The 24,550-nt window shown below is 41.9% G+C and overlaps 3 protein-coding genes across 9 annotated transcripts in view; 1 reads left to right on the top strand and 2 right to left on the bottom strand.

Moving 5' to 3' along the window:
• GPR87 (G protein-coupled receptor 87) overlaps nucleotides 1-8,447 on the bottom strand; it is a 23,397-nt gene extending 14,950 nt beyond the window's left edge. The window contains exons 1-2 of one of the 7 annotated variants that reach the window (XM_027092816.1): nucleotides 8,023-8,441; nucleotides 7,793-7,923 (exon numbers count right to left, since the gene is read on the bottom strand). Coding sequence is in view for 1 of the 7 variants with exons in the window: in XM_027092819.1 (XP_026948620.1) it covers nucleotides 8,023-8,029 (7 nt within the window). In the remaining 6 variants the exon portion in view is untranslated. Of the gene's footprint in view, nucleotides 1-7,792; nucleotides 7,924-8,022 lie in introns of all 7 variants that reach the window. The other 6 variants (XM_027092815.1, XM_027092819.1, XM_027092818.1 and 3 more) reach the window with 6 other exon arrangements.
• MED12L (mediator complex subunit 12L) overlaps nucleotides 1-24,550 on the top strand; it is a 330,647-nt gene that overhangs the window by 207,705 nt on the left and 98,392 nt on the right. The gene's annotated exons all lie outside the window — the stretch shown is intronic.
• P2RY13 (purinergic receptor P2Y13) lies at nucleotides 21,180-23,491 on the bottom strand. The gene is made up of 2 exons (XM_027092825.1): nucleotides 23,384-23,491; nucleotides 21,180-22,926 (listed from the first exon to the last, which is right to left on the bottom strand). Exon 2 carries the CDS (start codon nucleotides 22,909-22,911, stop codon nucleotides 21,910-21,912), a length of 1,002 nt encoding a protein of 333 aa, XP_026948626.1. The 5' UTR covers nucleotides 22,912-22,926; nucleotides 23,384-23,491; the 3' UTR covers nucleotides 21,180-21,909.

Here is a 24,550-nt window from a genome sequence, read left to right as displayed (position 1 = left end):
TGTGTGTGTGTGTGTGTGTGTGTGTGTGTGTGTGTGTGTGTGTGTGTCTTCCAATGCTGCTAAGATACAGTTCTGCTGAAGGCCTTGGGAAAGAAACAAGTTACCTCACTGGGTATATTGACTTCTTTCTCTGATAGAATCAGGTCACTGTATTCATAAGGCACTTCATTAATGCAGGCTTGGAGTCAGTGACCCAAAGGTGTTGGAATGCAAAGCACACAGCCTTCATTCTGGTTTTTCAGGTACTACCCTGAAGTTCTCTTTGCAAAGTTATGCTTGACACCTGTAGCTTACAATTAAGTATGTTTTGGTTCACATTTGGATTTAACTTTTCTTTTTCCAGGTGACCTCTGATTACTTCCTTAGTTACTCACTCACTCACTCACTGATTGATGTAGGGAGGGAGGAGGGCGAGGGGTGGAGGGTGGTGTGAACTGGGTTGTAAACCCCTTGAAGGCAAGGTTTGTGTCTAATGCTTCCTTATAACCTTACCCCAGACCTGGTCATTGTGCAGGTGGAGAGCCTCGGTGAGCTTCAACACCTTGCTCAACGTCACACAGACAGTGAGAAGCAAAGCCAGGAGACGAGCTCCAGTTTTTGTGGCCCCAGAACCAGGCTGCCTCTCCGCTGTGCTGCTTGGCTTGATCAGTGGCACCTCAGAAGCAGCCTGGACGGTGCCCTGGACCTCACTGCAATCGGCAGGTGTTACGTTTTTGACTGAGTCTTTGGCTCTGACCCTGGGCAAAGCCTTTTAGCTCTCGGAGCTGGAGCTTGCCTGTCTGTGAAATGACGAAAATAATAAGTACCTGGCCTGGCTCGCAAAGGCACTGTGAGAATCTGGAGAGGTACTGTGTGCAAGTCCATTTTATATTTTAAGTGCTGCAGCAATGTCATTCCTGGCAAATCTTTTTTCTGCTTAACAGTGAAAATCTTATTACTCATATGGTCCAATTTTTATCGTTTCCTTAATTGAAATGTATATTTTTGTGTTCTGTTTAGGGAAAGTCTAATGTATACACAGTGAAATTCTGGACTATTAATACAGAGTTAGCTGGTCAGAGAGGTTACAGGCTACAGTCCCAATAGCCAGAGTAGTGGTTTTGAATGAATCTGTTCTAACCCAAATGCATTTCAAGTGGCTTCTGGTCCCTTAAAAAAAATGCTCAGAATCTAAGACCCCAGGTAAGTCTTCAGTTGTTTGATTACCATTTACCAACCTATTAAGAAAGGAGAGTACTTTTCGCAGGCTTATGGAGATGTTGTTCCTTGTTTTCGAAGGGTCATTCCATGGCTTAAGCATTATACTTAATGGCTTAAGCATTATACTTATACTTAAAGGGTCGTAATTATTCTTCACGGTGATGATGGTGGTTGCCATGGTCACCATTCTAATGAGGTCATCACTGTGGTTATCTGGGTTGTGGATGAGTGGGTAGGTGTCCTCAAGGCCACTCTCAATAGAATTGGGTGTCAAGTTAGCTACCCTAGTTTTTCGCATCACAGTTTAATGACACTGCAATGCTTTTTGTTTAAATTAATGAATTAAGACAGGTACTTAAGAGACAAGTCTTCCTTCAGTTTCAACCCCTACCATCAATGGTAAAGATTCTTTAGTGAGGTCTTGAATGCTAGTGGATATTGTACAGTTTTCATTGGCATCAAACCCTCACCGTGTCTCATTTTTTCCTCTCATAAAAACAAGAAATAGGAGTTTTGGGGATTAACAGATACACACTGCTATATATAAAATAGATAAACAACAAGGACCTACTGTGTAGCACAGGGAACTATATTCAATATCTTATAATAGCCTATAACGGAAAAGAATCTGAAAAAAATGTCTATAACCAAATCACTTTGCTGTACACCTGAAACATTGTAAATCAACAGTACTTCAATTTATAAATAAATAAATCCCCCACCCCACCCCCACCCCAATGTAGTAAAAAGATCTGGCATCACAGATAATTTATTTTGTATAATGTGTGTGTGTGTGTGTGTGAATACATACACACCCACGTACATACATATATAACATTTTCTTTAAAGTAGTTCCTGCTGTCAACTTCACTGGCATTAATTATCTTTTTTTCTTTATGAACGAAGTGAAACAGTACAACCCAGGAAGGGCAGAGAGAATAGGAATTGGCAGGTGATCTCGCGTAAGGCATGGCCAAAGACCAGGAGAGAAGCTGATCCAACACTGTCCTCTGATGTTTCTAAACAGCTCACTGTGAAGTGAGGGGACTAAAGCGACGGATTGCAAATTCAGATAGAGCCCCAAATCTAATGTCAGTGAGAAAAGTGAGCCAGGTATAAGAAGAAATAATCGCAGCACCATCAGGCCAGTAAAATACAGCTAACAGCTTCGGTGTTAGGAAAAATGATCGGGAAGGCTGGGGGCTGCGGTGAACTGGGGAGTGTTGCCCCACTCCCAGGCTCTGGGCTGTTGCCATGCAGGTGTGTGGGTCACCTGCCATGAGACTATAAAAAATGGATTTTTATATAAAATTGCATGAATTTCAAAAATTTAAATTAAAAAAATTCTGGCTTAATTTCATTAAAACAGACCAAATAAAGCTGGTTTGTGGGTTACAGTTTGTGACATCTAACTTCATGGTGGGGCTGCCCCAGGTCTCTCCATGGGGTTTGTACCAGTACCCTGGGGGACCTAGACCCTTGTTACCCAGTGCCAGCTCCAAACCTGCCCCTCATTTTTAGTAATTTCCCCCTCACTTAATATTTTCCTTTTCACCTGAAATTGATGAGCTTGTAAGACGAGAGAGTTCATTATAGGATTTTTAGAACTTAATGGCATTGTATTCACTTTGGGATGAATACTTTCTCAAAAGCTCTAAGGTGTCTTCTTCCTTGATGCTGATGCATTAGGTTGAACTGAAATGGAAATGTTTTTATAGATGGCATTTTCATATGGTCTAACTTAACATGTCTAGCACTTGGGAAATTTTGGTAACTGGAATCAGGTATACAGGGGAGAAGGGGGCAGAGAGATTCTGCTCAATTAATTATGAAGAAACAGCAATGTGGTAAAAGTATGTTCTACCATCTGCCTCCGTAGGATGGCTTCGGCTGAACTTTGAGCTGCTCTCTACATGCGGTCGCCCCTTTTCATTGTTGTACCGGTGGCTGTAGGCACCGTGTGGATACTTCTTTTTCATACCACAAAATATACATAGATATTTTGTTTCGTCTTTGCAACAGGAAATTAGAATGTTTCGGGCTAACAGGAAAAGAGAATATTGATGTTGAAGAGATGAAACCTCACTATTTTTTGAACAGTGATCATGATTACATTGATGACTGATACACTGAGATAGTAGTTACCTTTCTGACAGCATCCACTGTTCTTTATTTAGTCACATTGCTATGTATCGTATGGGTTCTACATAGACAATTTTGACACAGTGCGAGACTTTGTTTAAAGTTTTCATTTTCCAGGACTTTTAACATGCTTGGTTGAAACAACCAAAAAAGAATGTAGCTGTTATTATTTGAGGCCTGCATGTTACTGTGCGCCGTGAGTAGCCGCAGGGTACCCAGTCACGATATGAAGGACCGGCCTCTTTATAAATACAACCAGTAAACAATTAATTTTGCAGCTTTTCCAACTTGTCCTTTAGTCCGTTTATCTAATTTGCAATGAGCTTTGAGAAGCTCATTGATGATTTGTTTTCAGTTTCATGTCTAACCTTTGAGTTTGGCAGTTACGAGGAGGAACAGGTTTGGACAGGCAGGTCTTCCACCCCAAAAGGAGTGTGGCAGGCCCTAAAATGCCTGCCATCTTGAGGCAACTCATGCCCATGAATTATTTTCTTGGGTCTCTTCTGTCAGCTCTCAGCCGGAGAGCCACACAGCTCAGTGCTGACAGCCCAAGTGTTTTTCTGTTATGATTTTTCTTTCTTCAACTAGATCATAAGCTCCTTTAGTGTGGGGACCTTAGAATATTTTGTTTCTGCAGCCCCCTATTTTACTGGCTTCCACTTTGGAAGCAGCCAGAATCTTGATGTTTTTAGCAAAGGGTTCTCTTTAGACTCAGGGAACTGAAAAGTGGAGTTTCAGAAGACAGATTGAGAGCCAGTAATATCTCTAACCTGAGAGCATGTCCAGACTACAGGCAAACCCTCCTCTGGTAGCTGAAAAGTCTGTGTTTCTGTCTTGCTAGTCACAATAACAACAACAACAACAAAGTTAATAAGCGTATGGGTTCAGCAAACGCTGACTAATATTATTTTGTGCCTAGGACTGTTCTAAATTATTAAGATAAATATATATATTTGCGGTACGCGGGCCTCTCACTGTTGTGGCCTCTCCCGTTGCGGAGCACAGGCTCAGCGGCCATGGCTCACGGGCCCAGCCGCTCCGCGGCATGTGGGATCTTCCCGGACCGGGGCACGAACCCGTGTCCCCCGCATCGGCAGGCGGACTCTCAACCACTGCGCCACCAGGGAAGCCCTAAGATAAATTTTAATTGATCAAAAAGACATTGGAATCAAATTGCAGATCTGCCACTTACTTAGGCAGGTCACCTAACCCCACTATGCTTCAGTTTCCTCGTCTGTAAAACACTCATATAGGATTGATTTGAGCATTGAATGAGGTATTACCACAGTATTATGTCATTCAAGCCTTATAGATCTTTTATTGGAGCTTGGCATCTTGGAAAAACTCACTGTATAGATGCTTCCTGAGTGGTAGTAAGAATAGTACGCCCATTTTTCAGATGAAGAAACTGAGACTTGCAGAGGCTCCTGCAGCAGACATGTGCCACTGGAGCTCACCCAGGCTAGCACACCTGGTGAGGGCACAACCTGGATTTGAACAGAGGTCGGTCCGAGTGCTGGGCTCTTAACTACTCTTTTGCTCCTATTTGCTGCGCAACCCGGTGGCGGGGGTTCGTGTGTTCATTATAATCTGATGTCTCTCCTTTGGGCAGACTAGGTAATCAAGTAGCTCCAGCTTGATTGTAGGGCGTGATGTGCCCAAGACAGCCACTTACCTACTTCAGTCAAGTAGTACAGTAAATAAATCACAGATCGGTACAAGTTTACCTGTTAAGTTACTGACCAAAAAAAAAAAAAAAAAAAAAAGAGGTCCCAAATAGCAAATACTGAGTTTGCTTAGAACGCTAAAAAGTAGTGACTGAGAGCATGGTTGACTGCAGGCAGACAGGGTTCAAGGTCAGAGCTCTGCTGCTTACTTGCATACCACTTAAGCCTCAATTTGCTCACCTGTAGCACGGAGGTAACAGCAGTATATGTCTTCAGGTTGTGTGAGGTTTTCTAAGAAAATAATCTATGTTAAAATGTGAAGTAGTCTTGGACCTATATTAAGGTATCAGTGCACGTTAGTGATTGTTGTTTCAATAATAAGGTTTAGAAGGACAGTTTGTGTCGTACGAGTTCTATCTAATACATCAGAAAAAGTCATTTAAGGAGTTCCCTTCTTCCAAAATGTTGGAAATTATTATTAGAAATTGCCTTCTAAGAGAAATTATAGAATCACTGATACGTATGACTTAATGTGATGGCTTATACCAAGTGAAACTCTATCAGCGCTCTCCTTCAAATGCATTTTTAGTGTAAGTTTTTTCACATTTGGGTAATAAGAATGTCAATGAAAGTTAAGATGTGCTAATTACGCACAAGAGGAAGAATAAACGTTCTGTTCTGCCCAGGTATGAGGAGGTTAGAAAGTTTGGAAATTGTTGCCAGGTTGGATAGGGGCTTGGCTTTAATCAATGGCCTGAAGCAGAAGGTTTGCCTCTCCGTTTCTTGTTCACCGTGATGTTTTCCACGTGGTTCATCTCATCTAGTTTTAAACCACAGGGTCTGGGTTGCCTCTGCTCTCTCCTGTCTACTTCAGAGAGTCAACAGCTCTAGGAACAGCCGTTGGCCCTTCCACTTGTACTAATGCAGAATTTCCCACCCGAGGAAGCAGGAGCAGACTGTCTTCATCTCTGCCTTGCAGAGGAAGAATCGGGGGCCTCTGAAGAGGTTGAGATTTGATGAACATCACATAGCTGGCTGGGACAGAAAAGGGGAGGACCAGTCTTCTTCCTCACCACTGACCCTACAGTGTCCTCTCCAGCATCTGCATGTGGTTCAAGCCTTGGGTTCTTGTTAACCAACCCTAGTGCCTCAGCACATCCCCTGGATCGTGGGAATCTAGCCATACAAGGGGCCTCGAACAACCATCCTATCTAATCCCCTCATTTTACTGTGAGAGGCATCAGTGAGCTCCTGAGGAAGTTAAGAGGCTCAAGTCGGACGTAACTTTTGACATTGTCAACGCCCACACCCCGGCTGGCCTTTCTGCTTTAAACCAAAGTCCTGTCCCATCCTGCACACAGCAGCCCCCTGGAGACTGTGGGATGCTCCCAGGTGATTTTGCCTAAATTTCACCTCCCTTCTATCCTGCCTTCACCACCATTCCTTTTATTGGGCTCTGAGGGCGTTTCATGGGTTTTCCTAGTTTTTCCTCAGCTTATAGGAGTACAGAGAACAAATGGCCGTCCGTGTCTCTTCTGTCTTAAGTTTCTGTGGCATTTTTTTCAGAGGACCGGGCTATGGGTGACATTTTTTGTTCTTAAAGGAAGTGAAACCCTGAGATATCAAGGAAGGAAGGAAGGAAAGTAGACAGACTCTGAAGGGGGGCACAGATACCACTAACCTAAATAAAAACATCCATTCTAATTTAGTTTTCCTTCTCCCACCCATATCCCAGAGTGTAATAAGCCCTCCCAACATTCTGTCTCTAGCCAGGAAATTTTTGCCTGGGTCTCTTCGGGAAATAGGTAGGATTTTCTGACTAATCACTTTTTCTTTTCTAGGCTCCTTCCTTACGTATATGGCACTCAGCAATCTAACTGCTCCCCCAGCCCCTTCTTCTTAACCCACATATACCTGGAACCCTTTTTGAATAGGTGTTGGAAACAGTAGTCTTAGGATAGGATTTTGCTGAAGGACTAAAACAACACGTCCCCTTGATCCCTTAGCTTCAAGGAGGAAAAGGCTGTTAACCTTGAACTGGCAGAAATAACAATACAGTATAAATAAGATAATAGTATACAATAAAAAGTGTCTGGCTCTGTTTGGCAATATGGAACCAAAGTTTTTGTTGTTCATTTTGCTAGTAAATCGGAGTCTCTAATCAGAATTATGAAAGGAAGTCCTTGTTAAAAAATGGTAATATACCTAACTTGAAAGATTCACTTTGAGAATACGATAGAAAATTCCGTAGCAGATAAATCTTAACCTAGTAAATCGAAAAGTCACCCTACCTTAGGCTCCCCTATCTTTCAGAATCCTTATTATAACTTAGAAGAGTTCAGATCTCCTTGCTGGCTTCTTGATTCCCTCAATGAAGTAAAGCCTTCCCCACGACTTTGAACGTGAACCAGACCTAAGCTGTCCCTAAGCCGTTCGTCACTAGTTAGGCAGTTTTCTCAGCGACTCTCCTGACATGTTTTAACATGATCTCTTAAGGAATCAGAAAGAGGATCGCCCTGTTCTTTGTGTTACAACGAAACGATTGAGATTCTTTTATCAAAATGAGGCAGTTAGGAGAGAAAATCATCTTTTTTTCTCTTGATCTCTTTTTAAAAGAAAAGTGAACGAAACAAATTTCAGTTTGGGGTCTTGGGAAACAATTATAAGGGACTTTGGATTTTACTCAACTAATAAAGCAAATGTGATTTAAAAATCCACTTAGTAGAAGTGATTTCCAAAATACCGTTTCCACGTTTGAAGGCACAGTGCACGGTTGGCATTACCTGCCTCCCTGAGCTGGAAACCGTGAAGTTCCATGAAGTACGATGACTCTCGTTTCAGAAAGTGGTTCCTCCCAAAGAGAGCTTGTGGATCTCATCCACTTAGCATTCTAACCCCCACTTTTTCTTCAGACCTCAGATTTAAGCAGAGGTATAATTATACTCTTAATCAGGGCTGCGTCCTACCAACCATGGCTTTTAAGAAAATTTAAAAAAAAAACAACTTCATTTACCTTTCATGGCGGTAGCTGGCTCTCCATTCACCTGATACGGGTGTCTTCAAGTCGAAACAGGCTTCCCAACTCTAATTAAGAATAAACCTTGAAACTAAGGTTGGCAGGGAAGTTGTTTCTTTGTTAAAGCGTAAAAAATAAGCTTTTTTTTTTTTTTTTTTGCCCCTGCCGGAGAAGGTAGGTGCTCCCCTGCCCACCTTGAGATCGTTCTTTGGGGCACCCTTTCAAACTCTCCTGCTCGGAGACAACTGGAGCAACTCGCTCTCTTGCTAATAGAAATGACTCACACCTGAGAGTAGGTGAGATTTGTAGACTGGGGAAGAACATTTCCTGAACCTGCAGGAATCAGATGGTGATTCACCAGAAGGGAACACAGAGGGCTGGAACCCACAGGGCCAGAGGGCTGTTTAAGGAGGAGGAAGGCATCAAGCCTCACGTTGGGGCCTCTTAAAGCAGACCCAGTGTTTAGGGTTTTTTGGGGGGGTGGGAGGGGAACTCCCTATTACTAATCAGAAAATATGCATTTACAAACCTTCCTGCTAATTAAATTTTGGATAAAAAGGAACCAGAATATCTTTTATAAAAGACAGATCTTTCATGGTATTATTCAGTATATTAAAGACAAATTAATATGTGTTTATACGGGTGATCGATAACTTGGGAAACCTGTTGTCTTATTCAAGAATCTGCTGAATTCCATATAACCTGCTTTCACCTACACAAAAATATTTTAAATAAAGTTATTTAGGGGGCGAGTTTACCTTATCTCTTGAATTCCACAAGACAACTTTTATTCTTTTAAAAAACCTTACCACAATGATAAATTTATATAATCGAATCACTTTTTCCTATTTGTAATTAATTTTAGAACTTCCAAAAAATTGCCCAGAGACTCCAAGATTTTCTTGAATGCAACATTCAAGCAAGTAAAAGAAATGAAGAAAATATCACCAAATGAAATCAAAACTTGTTACTATCATGGTTGAAGAGAAAGATAAATGAAAATAATTAAGGTGGAACATTTTTTGAAGCTAGTAAATAATAGGTATTACTTAGTGTTTACTTATGCCTTAAGGAAATAATGTGTATGTACTAGTTGGGTTTTTTTCCTGTGTTTATGCAGAAGAACAAATGTATTTAATTTAAATACCAGTAGTTGAATATCAAAAGTTTGTTTCTTCTGTTGCCTTTTCCTAAACAAACAAAATTAAATGGTTGAATTTAAAATTGAATTGTTTTAAAAATTGAATGGTTTTTAAAATTGTTTCTAAAATTGAATGGTTTTCCATTCCATTCTATTTAGGATGGATTAAGTATGTTGTGGATGAGTAGCTAGCCCTAGGGAAAGTCTCTGAACAAAAATTAGCCAACTTAATAGTGGCTCAGTCGTATAAGAAATTGCCACATTTACTAAACCATCCTTCGTTCAGGTTGAACTCCGCTTTGTGCCATTTGGTACTACTTCTCCAGGGATTTCGCTTTGAACATGTAAAGCCCGTTCCCTGCATCTTGATGGGGGGGGGGGAAGTTATGCCATGCAGGCCTGAGATGAGAGACTTGTTTTTCGGGGGTTGCACTTCTTGCCGTTTGTCACTGTGATCCATAAACAGTAAATGATGTACTGCTCAAAACGGGAACTCTGCCAGAATAGCCAACTGCCGGCCTTAAAAGCATCAATTCAAAGGAGCACATCCGTTCAGCCTCCTTGAAAGTATGTTGGGCAAAGACCTTCTCTGCAAGTTCTGAGGATTATCGCCCCACAGTTCGAGTGGTGGGCGTGAATTCACGTGGAGGAGCTTGTGTGGACAAATATTTCACGAGCTCCTGTTGAGGGAATAAAGGCAGTTCTGTTATCTACCTTAAATTTTAATACATTTGTGACCTGGGTTAACTTCATCCTATTACTTGTCAACTAACTTAATACGGTTTTTTTGTTTGTTTGTTTTTTAATGTTAAAGAAAATACCTTTCCTTTGTTACATCGCTGCTGATAATATTTTTCATATACTATTCTGTTTTGAATTTGAAGGGAAATGTTTTGATAATTCAGGGTTATACACCCTGACTTTGTATGTGTTGGTTTTGTATTAAGGTTTCCGCAAGGAGGAGGGAAGGAACTGGTGTCAGTGCGGTAGGTGGCCCTCCTTTTCTCCTCCTGAGGGTGGGCTGGGCTGGGCATGGACTAGCCTTTTCCTGGCCTTAGTCACAGTGGGATTGTGTATTTAAAATCCTCTTCGGCTGGCCATGCAAAGTCTTGTAGTGAGAAAGTTAACATGAGGCACCCTTTATGCATTTGTCTTAAAGCACGTTATGCCGATCTCAAGTTGGGACTTGTTAAAGCTGGTCTTACACAACCTTCAAAAAGGGAAGTAGTTCAGGTTTAGTCAGAGAAGAGTGTAATGCTTTGATGAAAAGAGCAGCTAAGAACCAGTCCATAACTTTATTGTTGTTCAAAGCACCAAAAGTTTAACCTGCATAATTTTTTTTCTGCCGATTTTTATAGCACGTCTCACATTTCATAAAAGCCACAGGAGACTTTATAACAATAATTATCTTGCTGCTTCAATGGAAGATCCTATTAAATGCAAGGAAGCTATTTTAATAATATTGTTTAGCTATGACAAACCCCACATTTATTTTGAATATAGGATGATGTCCTAGGATATGTGTTTGTGTTTCTCTACCACCACAATGTTTAAAAAAAATTTTTTTGTTTCATTTTTTATTACAGGTGATTTTTTTCCTTCTATAATGTTACTTTTAAAGATGTTAAACCTACAGACAAGTTAAAATTATAGTTCAAGCAGATTTCATCTAAATTTTCCCGTTGACATTTTTCACGCCCTCCCCCACCCTCCCCCTCAACACACATATTTGTGGGGAGACCTGTTTGAAGTTGCAGTCATTGTGACAGATATCCCACCCCTAACTACTTCAGCATGTATTTCCTAAGAGCAAGGATATTCTCCTACCTGGTCCAGCGGTTAGGACTCTGTGTTTTCGCTGCCCAGGGCGTGGGTTCAGTACCTGGTAGGGGAAGTAAGATCCTGCAAACCACACAGCACAGCCCCCAAAACAACCAACAAAAAAAGGGATTTTCTCCTACCTACGCACAATATTCAGTCTGAATTTTGCTTTTTCCCAGTAACATTCTTTACAATTTTGGGGGGCAGAACTAATCAGTGGTCACACATTGTGTTTTTCTAGTTTACTCTTTTATTCTAAATCTTTCTGCTTTTTTTTTTTTTTTTTTTTTATCTCCTTGGCTTTTGAAAATTGGTTTGCTCTGTATTCGCTAGGTCCATCCTGTGGGTCACTTAGTGAGGAGATGCTTTCAAATGTTTCTGAGGCAGTTTGAATATATTACCCTGAAGTCTACCTTGGGGTTTGGAACTTTGAAATCAAATGGGGATATCTATACTCTTGTTTTGGACAGAGACCTGGTTCGTGGATCCAGACTCACTTTTTCTCTGGGATACTGGACAAACTCATTCAACTTTTCCCGGCTTCAGTTTTCTGTAAAACTAAGGTTCTGGTTTAATCACAGAATTTTAGATGAGAATTTCTATAATCTTTCAAAAATATATTCTTAAAGAGACAGAAGCACTCAAGGAGAGAAGGTTTCTAATGTTTCATCCCTTTAAAGGAATGAAAATAGGTAATGGTGTTGATACGTCTTCCTAAATCCCAGAATAAACTTTTTTAACCCTATTCCTACCTCCCCCCTTTTTAGTGTGAGGCACTGGCAAATGCATTGCTAAGGCTTACCTTGGTCTTCTAGTCATTTCTGCCTTGCATATGACCGCCTGCTCGCTCCTCCCTTTATTTGGCTTCGCTGCATGGGCCTGGACCTGGGCATAGTGTTGCTTCCTCCAGCGCTGCTGGGCAGAGAATTGGTACTGCAGTCTAATTTTCTCTGTCTCTGTGATCTCTGATGTATCCATTTTTTCTGAAAGGAAAATGCACACACGAAGGACCTCTTAGTCTTTCACAGTACATGAACTCATCATTACAAGACAAAGATGAGCAGGGATCTAATTGACACATAGCTCAAATGATCTGTCTGGGATGCCCATGTCCTTTGCATGTAGCCAGAGCATACAACAAGGGCTGCAGTAAAATCCTCTCCAGATCTTCCTGTCCCATCTCTCTGTACACAAAAATCGCTCTAACTGTGGCTCACCATCCAGTTGCTGAGAATTTGTGCTGAGTATAATTATTACAAACCCTTTAATGTTTCCTGGCTGAGATTGGTATCTTTAGGTCCCTGTGCTTGAATTACTGTGTTTAATCTGTCATTTGAAACGATTTGTATCTATTAGGTTTGCTTTCAATAAAGCAGTTACCTTTTTCTGGTATGAGAACTTCATGTGTAATGGTCAGTTAAAGGGGAGGGATGGTTTGGCGATTGACTCTGGAGACGTGCCTGCATCTGACCTCTGCCCTCATACTGATACTCTCTTCTGTACCCGGCCAGTTCCTCACTTTGGAAATCTTCTTGTGAGGGGCGGTGTCAGCCTTGATAAGAGCTCAGTAACTGGTGTCACATAGTTTCCAGTGTGGATTTCAGCCTCTCCACTTAGGTGCTTTCTTACTTTGGGCAAGTCATTGTTATATCTGAGCTTCAATTTCTTCTTCTGAAAAATGGCTACCTTGTAAGATTGTAAAGTTTAAATGAGATAATATACTATAGTATAATTCCTACAGTGTTTGAAACTTGGTTGGTACTTAGTGAACAGTAGCTTTTTTTTTTTTTTTGGTCAGAGGGCAGAGGGAGAGTAAGTAAATGAATACGAATGGGGGTATTTTTATGAATATAAAGTTGGAATGATTAAAAATTTAAAAACATTCTGCAACTAGAAAGTCAAGGTTAAGTTCATAATATTTTGATTATCTGACACATGGGTGTTGGCACACCCTTTTTTTTTTTTTTTTTTTTTTTGGCAGTCCGCGGGCCTCTCACTGCTGTGGCCTCTCCCGTTGCGGAGCACAGGCTCCGGACGCGCAGGCTCAGCGGCCATGGCTCACGGGCCCAGCCGCTCCGCGGCATGTGGGATCTTCCCGGACCGGGGCACGAACCCGCCTCCCCTGCATCGGCAGGCGGACTCTCCACCACTGCGCCGCCAGGGAAGCCCATGGCACACCCATTTTCTGACTGAAGCTGGTTCTCTTGGTTGTGTGGTTACACTCACCGTGTGATTTGCGCCTCTGCTCTGTGGGCCATTTCACATGGAGCGTCTTCACACTGTACTGCATAGGAAGCATGGCAAGGAGCTACTACTCCACCTATTCTTAGAAACCCTTGGAAAAGGCTGAGCTAATATAACAGCTGTTCTTATTTCCTCCTTGGAACTCTTGTGAACTGACTGGTCCCTCACGGCAAGAGTAGCTTGTCGTCCCGCCCTTCCTATTGCAGACTGGGGCTCTACGCCACCTCCTTCTTAGAGTGACCACTGACCTCACAGTTGTAGATTTGTCACATTTGACCTTCCCAGACTGTGGGATTCTGCTGACTCTCATTTCCTCCTCGAACTCCTCTTGTTCCTCAGTTTCCCAAGGAACGTCTTGGTGCTCCTTGTCGGCAATCCCCGCCCCCACAATCCCAGGCATCGCTCCTCTCTTTCTATCTCGTCTGTCACGAGACTGGTGCAGCATGGCTTCTGAGGTGCTTAGCTCATTCCTTGTTCTCTCCCTTTCTTAGAAAAGATGATTCCCTTGGCTTCTGATCTAGCCCTGTCTTCAGAGCCCTGGATCCATATTTTGCCCCTACTGGCTAGACTCCTTGACCCAGCTCTCTCACTAGTACTTCATATTCAACACACCCGTCATGATCAAGGACATCACCCAAGCTAAGGTTCTTCAAAGCAATGAATCTCGATTGGGAGGGGGTGTGATGGGGATGATGGACCCCATTGAGAATACATTTTGCATATCAGTCACATACGTTTTCCATGTAAACCCATCCTCTCCAGTGATCTTGGACTCAAGACCTTTGTCTCTTTTTGAAAATGTCTCTAAGTTCCATGTCAGATTTCTTTCCCCTTGGCTCTCGCCTGCATAGCTGGAAGGCTTCTTTAACTGCTCTCTTGGCCTCAGTGGCTCCGTTAATTCAGAACTGCCTATTGCAGGCAAGTTGCTTTTGCTAAAGCACGGCATAGAGAGCAGTAGTCTTCACTTCAGCCACCTTCAGTGGCTCACGGAGAGCTCCGAACACCCCAGCAACCCGGAAGTGCTGTGCACTGAGGTCCCCGTTCCCTTCCCAGGCGCGTCTTCCCCACGCACGTGCTGCAGCCTCAGGCCCTCCCTGGCCCCTCTCGCTCGGCCATAGCGCAGCGCCCACCCTCACCTGAGCCTTCCTCCAAACTGCTCAGAGCACCCTTCCGAAGCCTCTGTTTTTCCCCTGGGGTCCAGTTCACACTTCCGTCTCCTGTGAGCCCTTGCTCAGTTTCTCCATTTGGCAGTAGCGGCCTTTTCCTCCGAGCTTCTTTGGTGAGCTAATTATGTCTCTTATTCCACGAACCACGTTCGGATTCATTATGGTCTCTGTGCGGCTTCCAGGGAGGCCCAGGGCCCTGCATGAAGCACACAATGAAGGAATGAGCGAGTCAACCCACTCTTTAGGCTGTTACTCCTTTTAAGAACCAGAGGGGCCCCCAGAGGGCTCAGAAGGTCCATGGTGGGTCTGTTCATACCCCTGAGCTGTTGAAACTTTTCCTGTGTTGAGACCTCCCTTTTCAGGAGCCCCCCTCTTCACCATTCTCAAAGCTGGGGCTTGAGGTGTCACCCCTTGAGGAATTAGGTTTGTCCCGACTGTCAGAGAGGCGGTGCAGCAGAGCCACTGAGGTGTGGTCTTGTGGCCACCTTCCGGGGTGTCTGTCCCAGCTCTGCCTCTGCTTGCTGGTGGGGTCGTGGGCACCAGGGTCAAGGTATCTGTTCACTTGGTGCCTCCGTTTTCTTTTCTTTTTTTTCTCCCCAACAGGGAGCCCTGTAGTATCTGTCTCCTGGGGTAATAGTGAGAAGTAGAAAGGTGATAACCCTTGTAAGGTGCGTACATAACATGGTGCGTGGCACATAGCAAGCATTCAGTAAAGGAGTGTAAGGTCCTGGGAGGTGCTTGTCAGCTTCTAGGTCAAGGATAATTAGCTGGCAGCATGCGGACCACTAGGGTCCACACGTGAAGGTACTGTTTTGTGGGATTCAGGGAGTGTGAGGGGTGACTACGGAAGCTTTGAAAATAACAGGAAATATGGCGGAGTGGACTGGATTTATGATTTCTCTTGAAAACATTAGAAGATCTGCGATTGTCAATATAGTGGTTAAGAACATGAGCTCAGAGGGACTTCCCTGGTGGCACAGTGGCTGAGAGTCCGCCTGCCGATGTGGGGGATGCGGGTTCGTGCCCTGGTCCGGGAAGATCCCACATGCCGCAGAGTGGCTGGGCCCGTGAGCCATGGCCGCTGAGCCTGCGCGTCCGGAGCCTGTGCTCCGCAACGGGAGAGGCCACAACAGGGAGAGGCCCGCGTACCGCAAAGAAAAAAAAAAAAAAAAAAGAATATGAGCTCAGAAGGCAGAGTCTGAATTAAGAGTCCTAGCCTTGCTACTTATAAGTCGTGTGACCCCGTGCCAGTTGCTTAACTTCTCTGTTTCTCAACTTCTTTATCTCTAAAATGGAAATAACAATAGCACCTGCTAGGCTTCCTGGGATTATTAAACGGACCAGTATATTTAAAGCTCTTGGCATGCTTGCCTGGTACCTAGTAAATAGTAAGTAATGTGTGCTGTTTTTGTCGTTGCTGATGCTGGTTTTACTACTGCTGTGGCTACCAACTGGCAACCCTGGGCCCCAGTTCCCTCCCGTGCCAACAGCTGGCACTGAGTAGTAGATGCCCCCCTAAGTGGGACGTGAACTTTCCAGGTAGCTGTAGTTCATGCCGCTGCCTGTCACCTTATATCTGTCCTGCTCTCTTTGTAACAATGTTGTTTGTCTCCTGTTGACAGATCTCACCCTTGGGCACTCATGTCCAGGAATGCAGTGCTGTGCTGTGAATCAGTCCTTACGGATGTATGAACCTCAAGGGACTTTTAGCACAGGGGTTCTTAACATGTGGCCCAAATCGGTAGCATCCTTATCTCCTGGAAACTTATTCCCAGGCTTCACCCCAGACCTACTGAATCAGAAACTCTGGAGGTGGGCCTTGCAATCTGTGTTTTAAGAATCCTTCTAGCTGGCTCTGGTACCTGCTAAAGTTTGAAAACTACTGATTTAACACATGTGTCCTATATTCATATTACCTACATTTGGTTTCCATGTAAAATTTAAAAAGTGGAGTTGTGTTTCCAGGCACTTCAATTGATTTGTAAGGGCTGCTGTCTTTTCAGTGTGTACTCCCTTAGCTATTAAACACAGCTGGGTGCGGGTTCCTCTGCTGTGGTGCTTTTGTTCTGTTAAGATCTAATCTATGTGAGCTTTGATCTATTAACTTAGTGGAAGAGTACAGTTTACCTGGGTTGATGGTCAGGCATTTTTAGAAAGAAGACTTTAGAAAGTTATGGAACGAGCTGCTTTCAAATGCATATGGAATATATGAAGTGATGAGATTAATAAGACTGAATAATTTATATTCTGATGTCATGATCGCTTTATCAGCCATCTAACTTCTTTGAGTTGGTAATTCACACTGCTTCTCTGCCTCTTCCTCCCCAGCCTCTGCCTTTTTTTTTCATTATTTTATTTTTTTAACTTTTTATTTTATATTGGAGTATAGTTGATTAACAATGTTGTGATAGTTTCAGGTGTACAGCAAAGTGATTCAGTTATACATATACATGTATCTATCCTTTTTCAAATTCTTTTCCCGTTTAGCTTGTTACATAATATTGAGTTCCCCATTTTAAATATAGCAGTGTGTACATGTCAATCCCAAACTCCCAGTCTATCCCTCCCCCAACCCACCCATCCCCCCGGTAACCATAAGTTAGTTCTCTAAGTGTGTGAGTCTGTTTCTGTTTTGTAAATAAGTTCATTTGTATCATTTCTTTTTAGATTCTGCATATAAGTGATATCATACACTATTTCTCTTTCCCTGTCTGACTTCACTCAGTATGACAATCTTTAGGGTCCATCCATGTTGCTGCAAATGGCATTATTTCATTCTTTTTAATGGCTGAGTAATATTCCATTGTATATATGTATCACATCTTCTTTATCCAGTCATCTGTAGATGGACATTTAGGTTGCTTCCGTGTCTTGGCTATTGTAAACAGTGCTGCAGTGAACATTGGGGTGCATGTATCCTTTCAGACCATGTTTTTGTCTGGATATATGCCCAGGAGTGGGATTGCAGGATCATATGGTAGCTCTACTTTTAGGTTTTTAAGGAACCCTCATACTGTTCTCCATAGTGGTTGTACCAATGTACCTTCCCACCAACAGTGTAGGAGGGTTCCCTTCTCTTCACACCCTCTCCAACATTTATTATTTGTGGATTTTTTGTTGGTAGCTATTTTGACCGGTGTGAGGTGATATCTTATTGTAGTTTTGATTTGCATTTCTCTAACAGCGATGTTGAACACCTTGTCACGTGCCTCTCGGCCATCTGTATGTCTTCTTTGGAGAAATGTCTATTTATACGTTGCATTTCTCTACACTAACAGTGAATGATCAGAGAGAGAAATTCAAGAAACGATCCCATTTATGATCTCATCAAAAAGAATAAAATACCTAGGAATAAACCTACCTAAAGAGAGAAAAGACCTGTACTCTGAAAATTATAAGACACTGATGAAACAAATCACAGACCACACAGACATATACCATGTTCTTGGATTGGAAGAATCAATATTGTCAAAATAACTGTACTACCCAAGGCAATCTACAGATTCAGTGCAATCCCTATCAAATTACCAATGGCATTTTTCACAGAACTAGAACAAAAAATTTCACAGTTTGTATGGAAACACAAAAGACCCCAAATAGCCAAAGGAATCTTGAGAAAGAAAAAAGGAGCTGGAGGAATCAGGCTCCCTGACTTCAGACTATTCTACAAAGCTGCAGTCATAAAAACAGTAATGGTACTGGCACAGAACATAAAAAAATACATCAATGGAACAGGATAGAAAGCCCAGAAATAAACCCATGCACCTGTGGTCAATTAATCTATGACAAAGGAGGCAAGACTATACAGTGGGGGAAAGACAGTCTCTTCAATAAATGGTGCTGGGAAAACTGGACAGCTACATGTAACAGAATGAAACTAGAATATTCTCTAATACCATACACAAAAATAAACTCAAAGAGGATTAAAGACCTAAATGTGAGACTGGACACTATAAAACTCTTAGAGGAAAACCTAGGCAGAGCACTCTCTGACATAAATCGCAGCAATGTTTTTTGATTTGTCTCCCAGAGTAATGGAAATAAAAATAACAAATGGAACCTAATTAAACTCAAAAGCTTTTGCACAACGAAGGAAACCATAAACAAAATGAAAAGACAACCCACAGATTGGGAGAAAATATTTGCAAATGATGTGACTGACAAGGGATTAGTCTCCAAAATTTACAAACAACTCATGCAGCTTAATACCATCACAGCAAACAACCCAATCAAAAAATGGGCAGAATTCCTTCCCCTTTTACAGTAATTTCTCTTGGTTTCTGAAGACTAATTCTGCATGGGACAATATCCTCTCCCACTTCTCCTGCATCAGGGGTATTTGGAAGGCCTTATCCAGTCAAAATGATGACAGTTTAGCTTTTGACAGAAGCCCTTAATTGTGCTCTGAGCTTACAGACTTTACCAAAGCTACTAATGTTTTTTTCCACTTTTCCCTCGCTTCTATGTCTCATTAATGGCTATGGTATAGTTCCCCATTCTGTAAGTATTCTAGATTTTAGTATTTGTGATTGCTAGTCTGGGAAGCTCTCCTCAAATAGTTGTTCTTCATTCTGTGAATGTGATTTTAAGCTGACTCTTCTCTAAGTTCTTGGTAGATTATTTCATTTTACACGTCAGGAACTCTGCTTTTGACTGTAATATTATTATAATTTAATGAAATATTTGCATTTGTGGTGGACACATTTCCTATTGAAATTTTATCTTGAAAGATCTTTCCCAAAAATTATATTCATTATCTATATCCATTCAGTGTATTTTGAAAGTATTATTAGAGCTGAAATACATGGGTCATATTCCCAAGCATAGTTTGAAATGTGGCTTAGATGCAGTTACTTATACATTATTAGAGTCTGCTCATGATTGTATAATGTACTCAGTAAAGGTAACATGGATTTAGTGACATCTCTAATAGTTATCATGACTTAATTCTTTTATTTTAGCAAATGAAAATCAGATGTCAAAGTACTTTCTAAGAGTTTTGGTGATGGTAATATGCTACAGTTACAAATTTTACTTAACCAAAACCGACAATACATAGCTAAAGCATTTTGTCAATAGCTTTAAAACTGAAATGATGATAGACGTTAGCCCCCAAGCTATACGTGTACTGTTTAATAATCCTGCTTCCTTCCCGGTCATTCACTAGTGAACCCAAGAACACCCACACTTCCCAGGCCCCTGTGTACATGCATAGGAGACCAACTAAAAAGAGCTTGAGCTTTCAAGAAGTTTATATTATCATTTGATAAGAAAAACATCAGTGAAAATTGGCTTCCCTTTTGCTTCTCTAGTATGTAAAAATAAAGCCAGTTTGGCATTTTATCAAATATTTATTGATTGCACAATGAGACACAATTTCTGTTCTCAAAAATACACATAAGGTATGAACAGAGTTGATACATGTATGAGCCAGTAATTACAAAGCAGTGTGATCATTATAATAATTGAGGTGTGACAACACACAGATGATGGAGTGATTGGATTTGAGGTGGTGGTGGGAATTTAGCCAGATGAAATTTCATGGTTTAAGTGATGGCAACTTAGGGTTCCACGGATGGATAAGAGTTTTCTTGGTGAGTCAGAGGGAAATTTGCAAGTGCAATGACATGGGGGCAAAAAAGGAGCATGGCATTTTCTGATAATTATAAACTTACACAAGAGTATGAATTTCCAAGGATGGAAGAATGCTTAGGAAAAAAGGCCAGAAAGGTGGACAAGATCCAGGGCCTTCAGGGCCTTTGAGGCCATGGAAAGAGGCCTGGAGTTCACAGTCTGATGGTTGTATTGGAACTAGTGGCACTTCTACAGAGCATGACTACTCCTTTGTACATTTTATCTAGAAGGTGCAAATCAGCATCTACAATTCCAGATAAACATACTTTAGCAGCTCTTTTTTGAACCACAGAGGGATTCAGGAAAACATATGGAGGTAAATAAGTACAAGTAGGTCACCATCCTCTAAAAATTTCCCAGTATAGATGTTACTGATCGTGGGTCAGCAGTTCTATCTATATGTGTACCAAGAATGGCATAACGATGACATATTCTATTTAAGACATTTGTAATTTATCCTCTGTGGGAAGTATTGTGGGAGATACCAAAAAAACATGACATATTTTCTGTCTTCAAAATATGTTGTCTTTCTTAAAAAATCCTAACCATCTTTGGAGGATGCAGTCAAGAATACAGCAAGCTAGGGACTTCCCTGGTGGCACAGTAGATAAGAATCTGCCTGCCAATGCAGGGGACACGGATTCGAGCCCTGGTCTGGGAAGATCCCACATGCCGTGGAGCAACTAAGCCCACGCGCCACAACTACTGAGCCTGCGCTCTAGAGCCCGCGGGCCACAACTACTGAGCCCGTGAGCCACGACTACTGAAGCCCGCGTGCCACAACTACTGAAGCCCGCGTGCCACAACCACTGAAGCCCGCGTGCCTAGAGCCCATGCTCCGCAACGAGACGCCACCGCAGTGAGAAGCCCCCGCACCACAACAAAGAGTAGCCTCCACTCGCCGTAACTAGAGAAAGCCCGCTCACAGCAACGAAGACCCAGTGCAGCCAAAGATAAATAAATAAATCTATTAAAAAAAAAAAAAAAGAATACAGCAAGCTAGTAAAAGGAACTCGGCATTGAGGGCCCTAACATACCCAAGCAGTGGAAGAGGTAATTATTTTCACCCAGAGACATGAGGAAGGAGCATGGAGGTGCTGGCCCAGGAAGGCTTTGCTGAGTAGGTGGAATATTCAACCACCGTTAGAGTATTTGCTGGGCAGAGGGGCGATTCCAAAGAATCAGAATACAGTATTCTTGCCCTTGAATTTGTACACACTCAGGATGTAAGCGAAGTGTTACAGTACAATGTTTTATGTGGCTTAGTAATGCTGCTCGTGCCTCCTACGGTGTAGCTGCGTACTGGGGAAGAGGCTGTTTGTAACTCTAAGAAGAAGCGCCTTCACCAGGTATCTGGGCTTTCTGACCTATTCCCCAGACGCTTTACATCTAGCATCCCTTTCAACCTCTAGCCTCAGTTTTCACCAAAGGACTCACAAGGTGGGTTTTTCGGGTTTTTTTCTTTTTAAATCAGCAGGTGGGATACAAAAGCAGTAGCATTGTTTGAATTACATGTGCAGAAGAATGTGAGGTGTTTTAGAGTGGAGGAATGTATTTTTCATAATTAGAAGATATGTATTTTTAGGAATATACATTTCCCCACGATAAATCTTTTCCAAAGTGTAAGTGAACACTCTTGAAAAGGTGACTTCTAGTGGCTGTTTGCTTCCCGTTGCATTCTCTTACGGATACTTCATTTCGGCTTATGAATAGATCTACGTGGAATTAAAACTTATATAATCCTTTCTGTACGCGAGGATAGTAAAATGTAAGAAAGCATTTGCTCGAAGCCATCTTTTCTTTCACTGCTTACATTTGATTTCCAAGTAAATTGTCTTTTGAAGTCTTGTCAGTCAATCGTTAACCATGCTAAAGTTATCAGCTTAGGGTTATATTGTCTGACTGACTCGTAGGATTTTCCTGGGTGGATGCTGCAATCTTTCTCCCTCTCATACATGGTAGCCTCTCTGTGAATTTTTTACATAAGAATATATATATTAAGGGATCCATGCAAATGTTAGTTGCTGCCAAAAAAAGGGTGGTTTCTTTAGCTAGAAACAGTTGATTTTGCAGTCGACAGTCAGTCTTACGGTTGGTTTGACTGTGAGTATATGGGACTCTGACGAAATGAAATGGAGCGAAACACACAAAGAAGACAGCCACGACAACAAATACTTTACCTTCTAGCCTTTTGCTGTTTTTGCTCCCCTTCCTCTTGGACTTTCTATAAGAATTGTATACCTTTTTTGCAATCACCATATAGCATAGAAGCATTAGGACAAAAACAGTCCAGAAAATGAACTGGGAAATGTAGTTCACCACTTCATGCCATTTCAGCCCAAGAGGACCCTTTAAGGAGGCACACTTTTTCACAGATGACGGTGTTGCTTCCTTGTTGCTTAAGATCATATTTGGCAGGGAGAGGAGGAACAAAAAGAGCCAGATGAGGGTTGAGACCACTTTTGCAAAAGCAGGTTTTTGTACGAAGAATTTTCCAAAAGGTCTGATGATCTTGAGGAACCTGTCAAAGGCTATGAGCCCCAGCAGTGTGATGCCCACATACATGGTCTCATAAAAGACGATGGCAGAGAAACGACACACAAAGGCTCTGAGCTGCCAGGGTCCGAGGCGCGCGTCTGAGAGGATTTTAAACGGAAGCATGAGCGTCATGATCAAGTCGGCCACCAGAGTATTTTTGAGGTAGACAATGAAGGTGGAGGAGCTGGGGATGTGAATGAACACCCACAGGGCCAAAGTGTTCAGCAGGGTGCCCAGGAAGAAAACGACAGTGTAGATGGCTGGGAACACCAGGTGCGCTGCCTGCATGTCCCTGGGGCACCTCTCAGACCCGTTGAAGCCCTTCATCACTGTGTCGTTCATGCTTTCCAATGTCAGCTGTTACACATAAACATACACACACAGTAAAACAAGAAGCATTTCATGATTTCAAAACACTACTTGTTAAAAGCAGACTTTAGGTTTGCAGCATGTTAGCACCTTACATGTCTTCATCCCATTTAATAGATCATTTGAGAAGTCCCATGTTGTTTCTGGCCAGAATTTTTAAAGCACATAGTACATTTTTGGTACTTGTAACAGTACCATTACTTTCACACCCTGATGAAATCCAAATAACTGGTTCTACCCCATTCACAAGTTCGGCTTTTGGCATGGCAGTAAAACAAAGCTGGCTAAGAGGTAAAGTTACTCATGTCAGATTGCTGTACATTATGTAATTTCCTAGGCTCATAATCTAAGGTTTGTAGAATGTTAACCTTAAAGCATTTTTTTCCCCCTTGAACCTATGCCATCATTTATAAGCAAGCCACTCATAATAACAGCTGAAATTCACCTTTGTTTGGGAGGATGCTCAGCTCAGTGTCTTCCGATCGAGGCAGTCATTAGTTCAGCCCATGAAGGCCATGTGAAGCAAATGTCGTTCTGCTTTCTTATACCCAGTTTCCTTCCTCATTTTCACGTGTGCAGTGTGATCCATTAGAACCTCTTCACATGCAAACCTTTGGGGGATTTTCTAATAAGGAAGCTCTCTCATTTTAAACTTATATACTGTTAATCTACTCTGGTTTGAGTAAGTCAGTTTAGTTGCAGTTGTTTTTATATTTTCTCATATAATAACTTCCCTGCAGTTTATCTTCTCTACATGTTCAATGGAATTTTTAGTGCCTTTTGTATATAATAATAGGGAGAAATGTACAGAAAACAGCCCCAAACTGTAGGAGAATAAGAGTTGACTCTAAAATCAGACAGCATCGTCATCTGCATCCTTGTAGCCTGCTTTTTTCAGAAATGTGTGTTCATTAGGTATGACCTGATTATTTCTGTAGACATGTATCTTAGTCTTTTGGTCTTTCGATCTCTGAGAGATAAGAGGATGTATCGTCTAAGAGTTAAGGGCTATAAGACCCAAATTTTGGGGGGTTAGAATTCCAGATTCACCAATTATTGGGTAGTAGATTATAGACAAATGATTTAGTAGCTCTGTGCCTCATTTTCCCCATCTGTATAATGGGTTTAATAATAGTACATACCTCAGTGTTGAGAGGCTGAGATGAGTGCCTAGAATAGTGCTGACTATATATGAAGCATGAAAAAAATGTTAGCCACTCACTGCTCTGGTGAGCGAATTGCAGATTTAAATGGCGATGTACTGTTTCACTTATTAGAAAGCCATTTTTGGAAGTCTCTTCTTTATTTGTGATTGTATGCCAAGTGCTGAAAACTTCAGGAATTTCATCAGTCAACATTGGGTCAAGTTCTATAAAACTTTTGGAAGTATGTAATTGCTGCTTTTGTATAGAGAAAGCTATTGTCTGTGAAGAAATGTTTGCTCCCCAGATAGATAAAGGGAAAGAGGAAATCAGAAGATCCTATGAGGGAATGTAGAGTTCTCCATGGTGAGTTTCACTTCATATTTCTTGCTATGAGTTTTACCACAGAATTTGACCAGACCGTCGCGTTGGCTTGATCGAGCATTTTGGGTGACTTAGCTTGGAATTCT

This window comes from Aethalodelphis obliquidens, unplaced genomic scaffold (assembly GCF_003676395.1).
Source record: "Aethalodelphis obliquidens isolate GAN/ISIS:26980383/991018 unplaced genomic scaffold, ASM367639v1 scaffold81, whole genome shotgun sequence".
NCBI classification, from domain to species: domain Eukaryota; kingdom Metazoa; phylum Chordata; class Mammalia; order Artiodactyla; family Delphinidae; genus Aethalodelphis; species Aethalodelphis obliquidens.
Note: the sequence above shows the minus strand (reverse complement) of the source record. Positions and strands in the feature narration are given on the sequence as shown.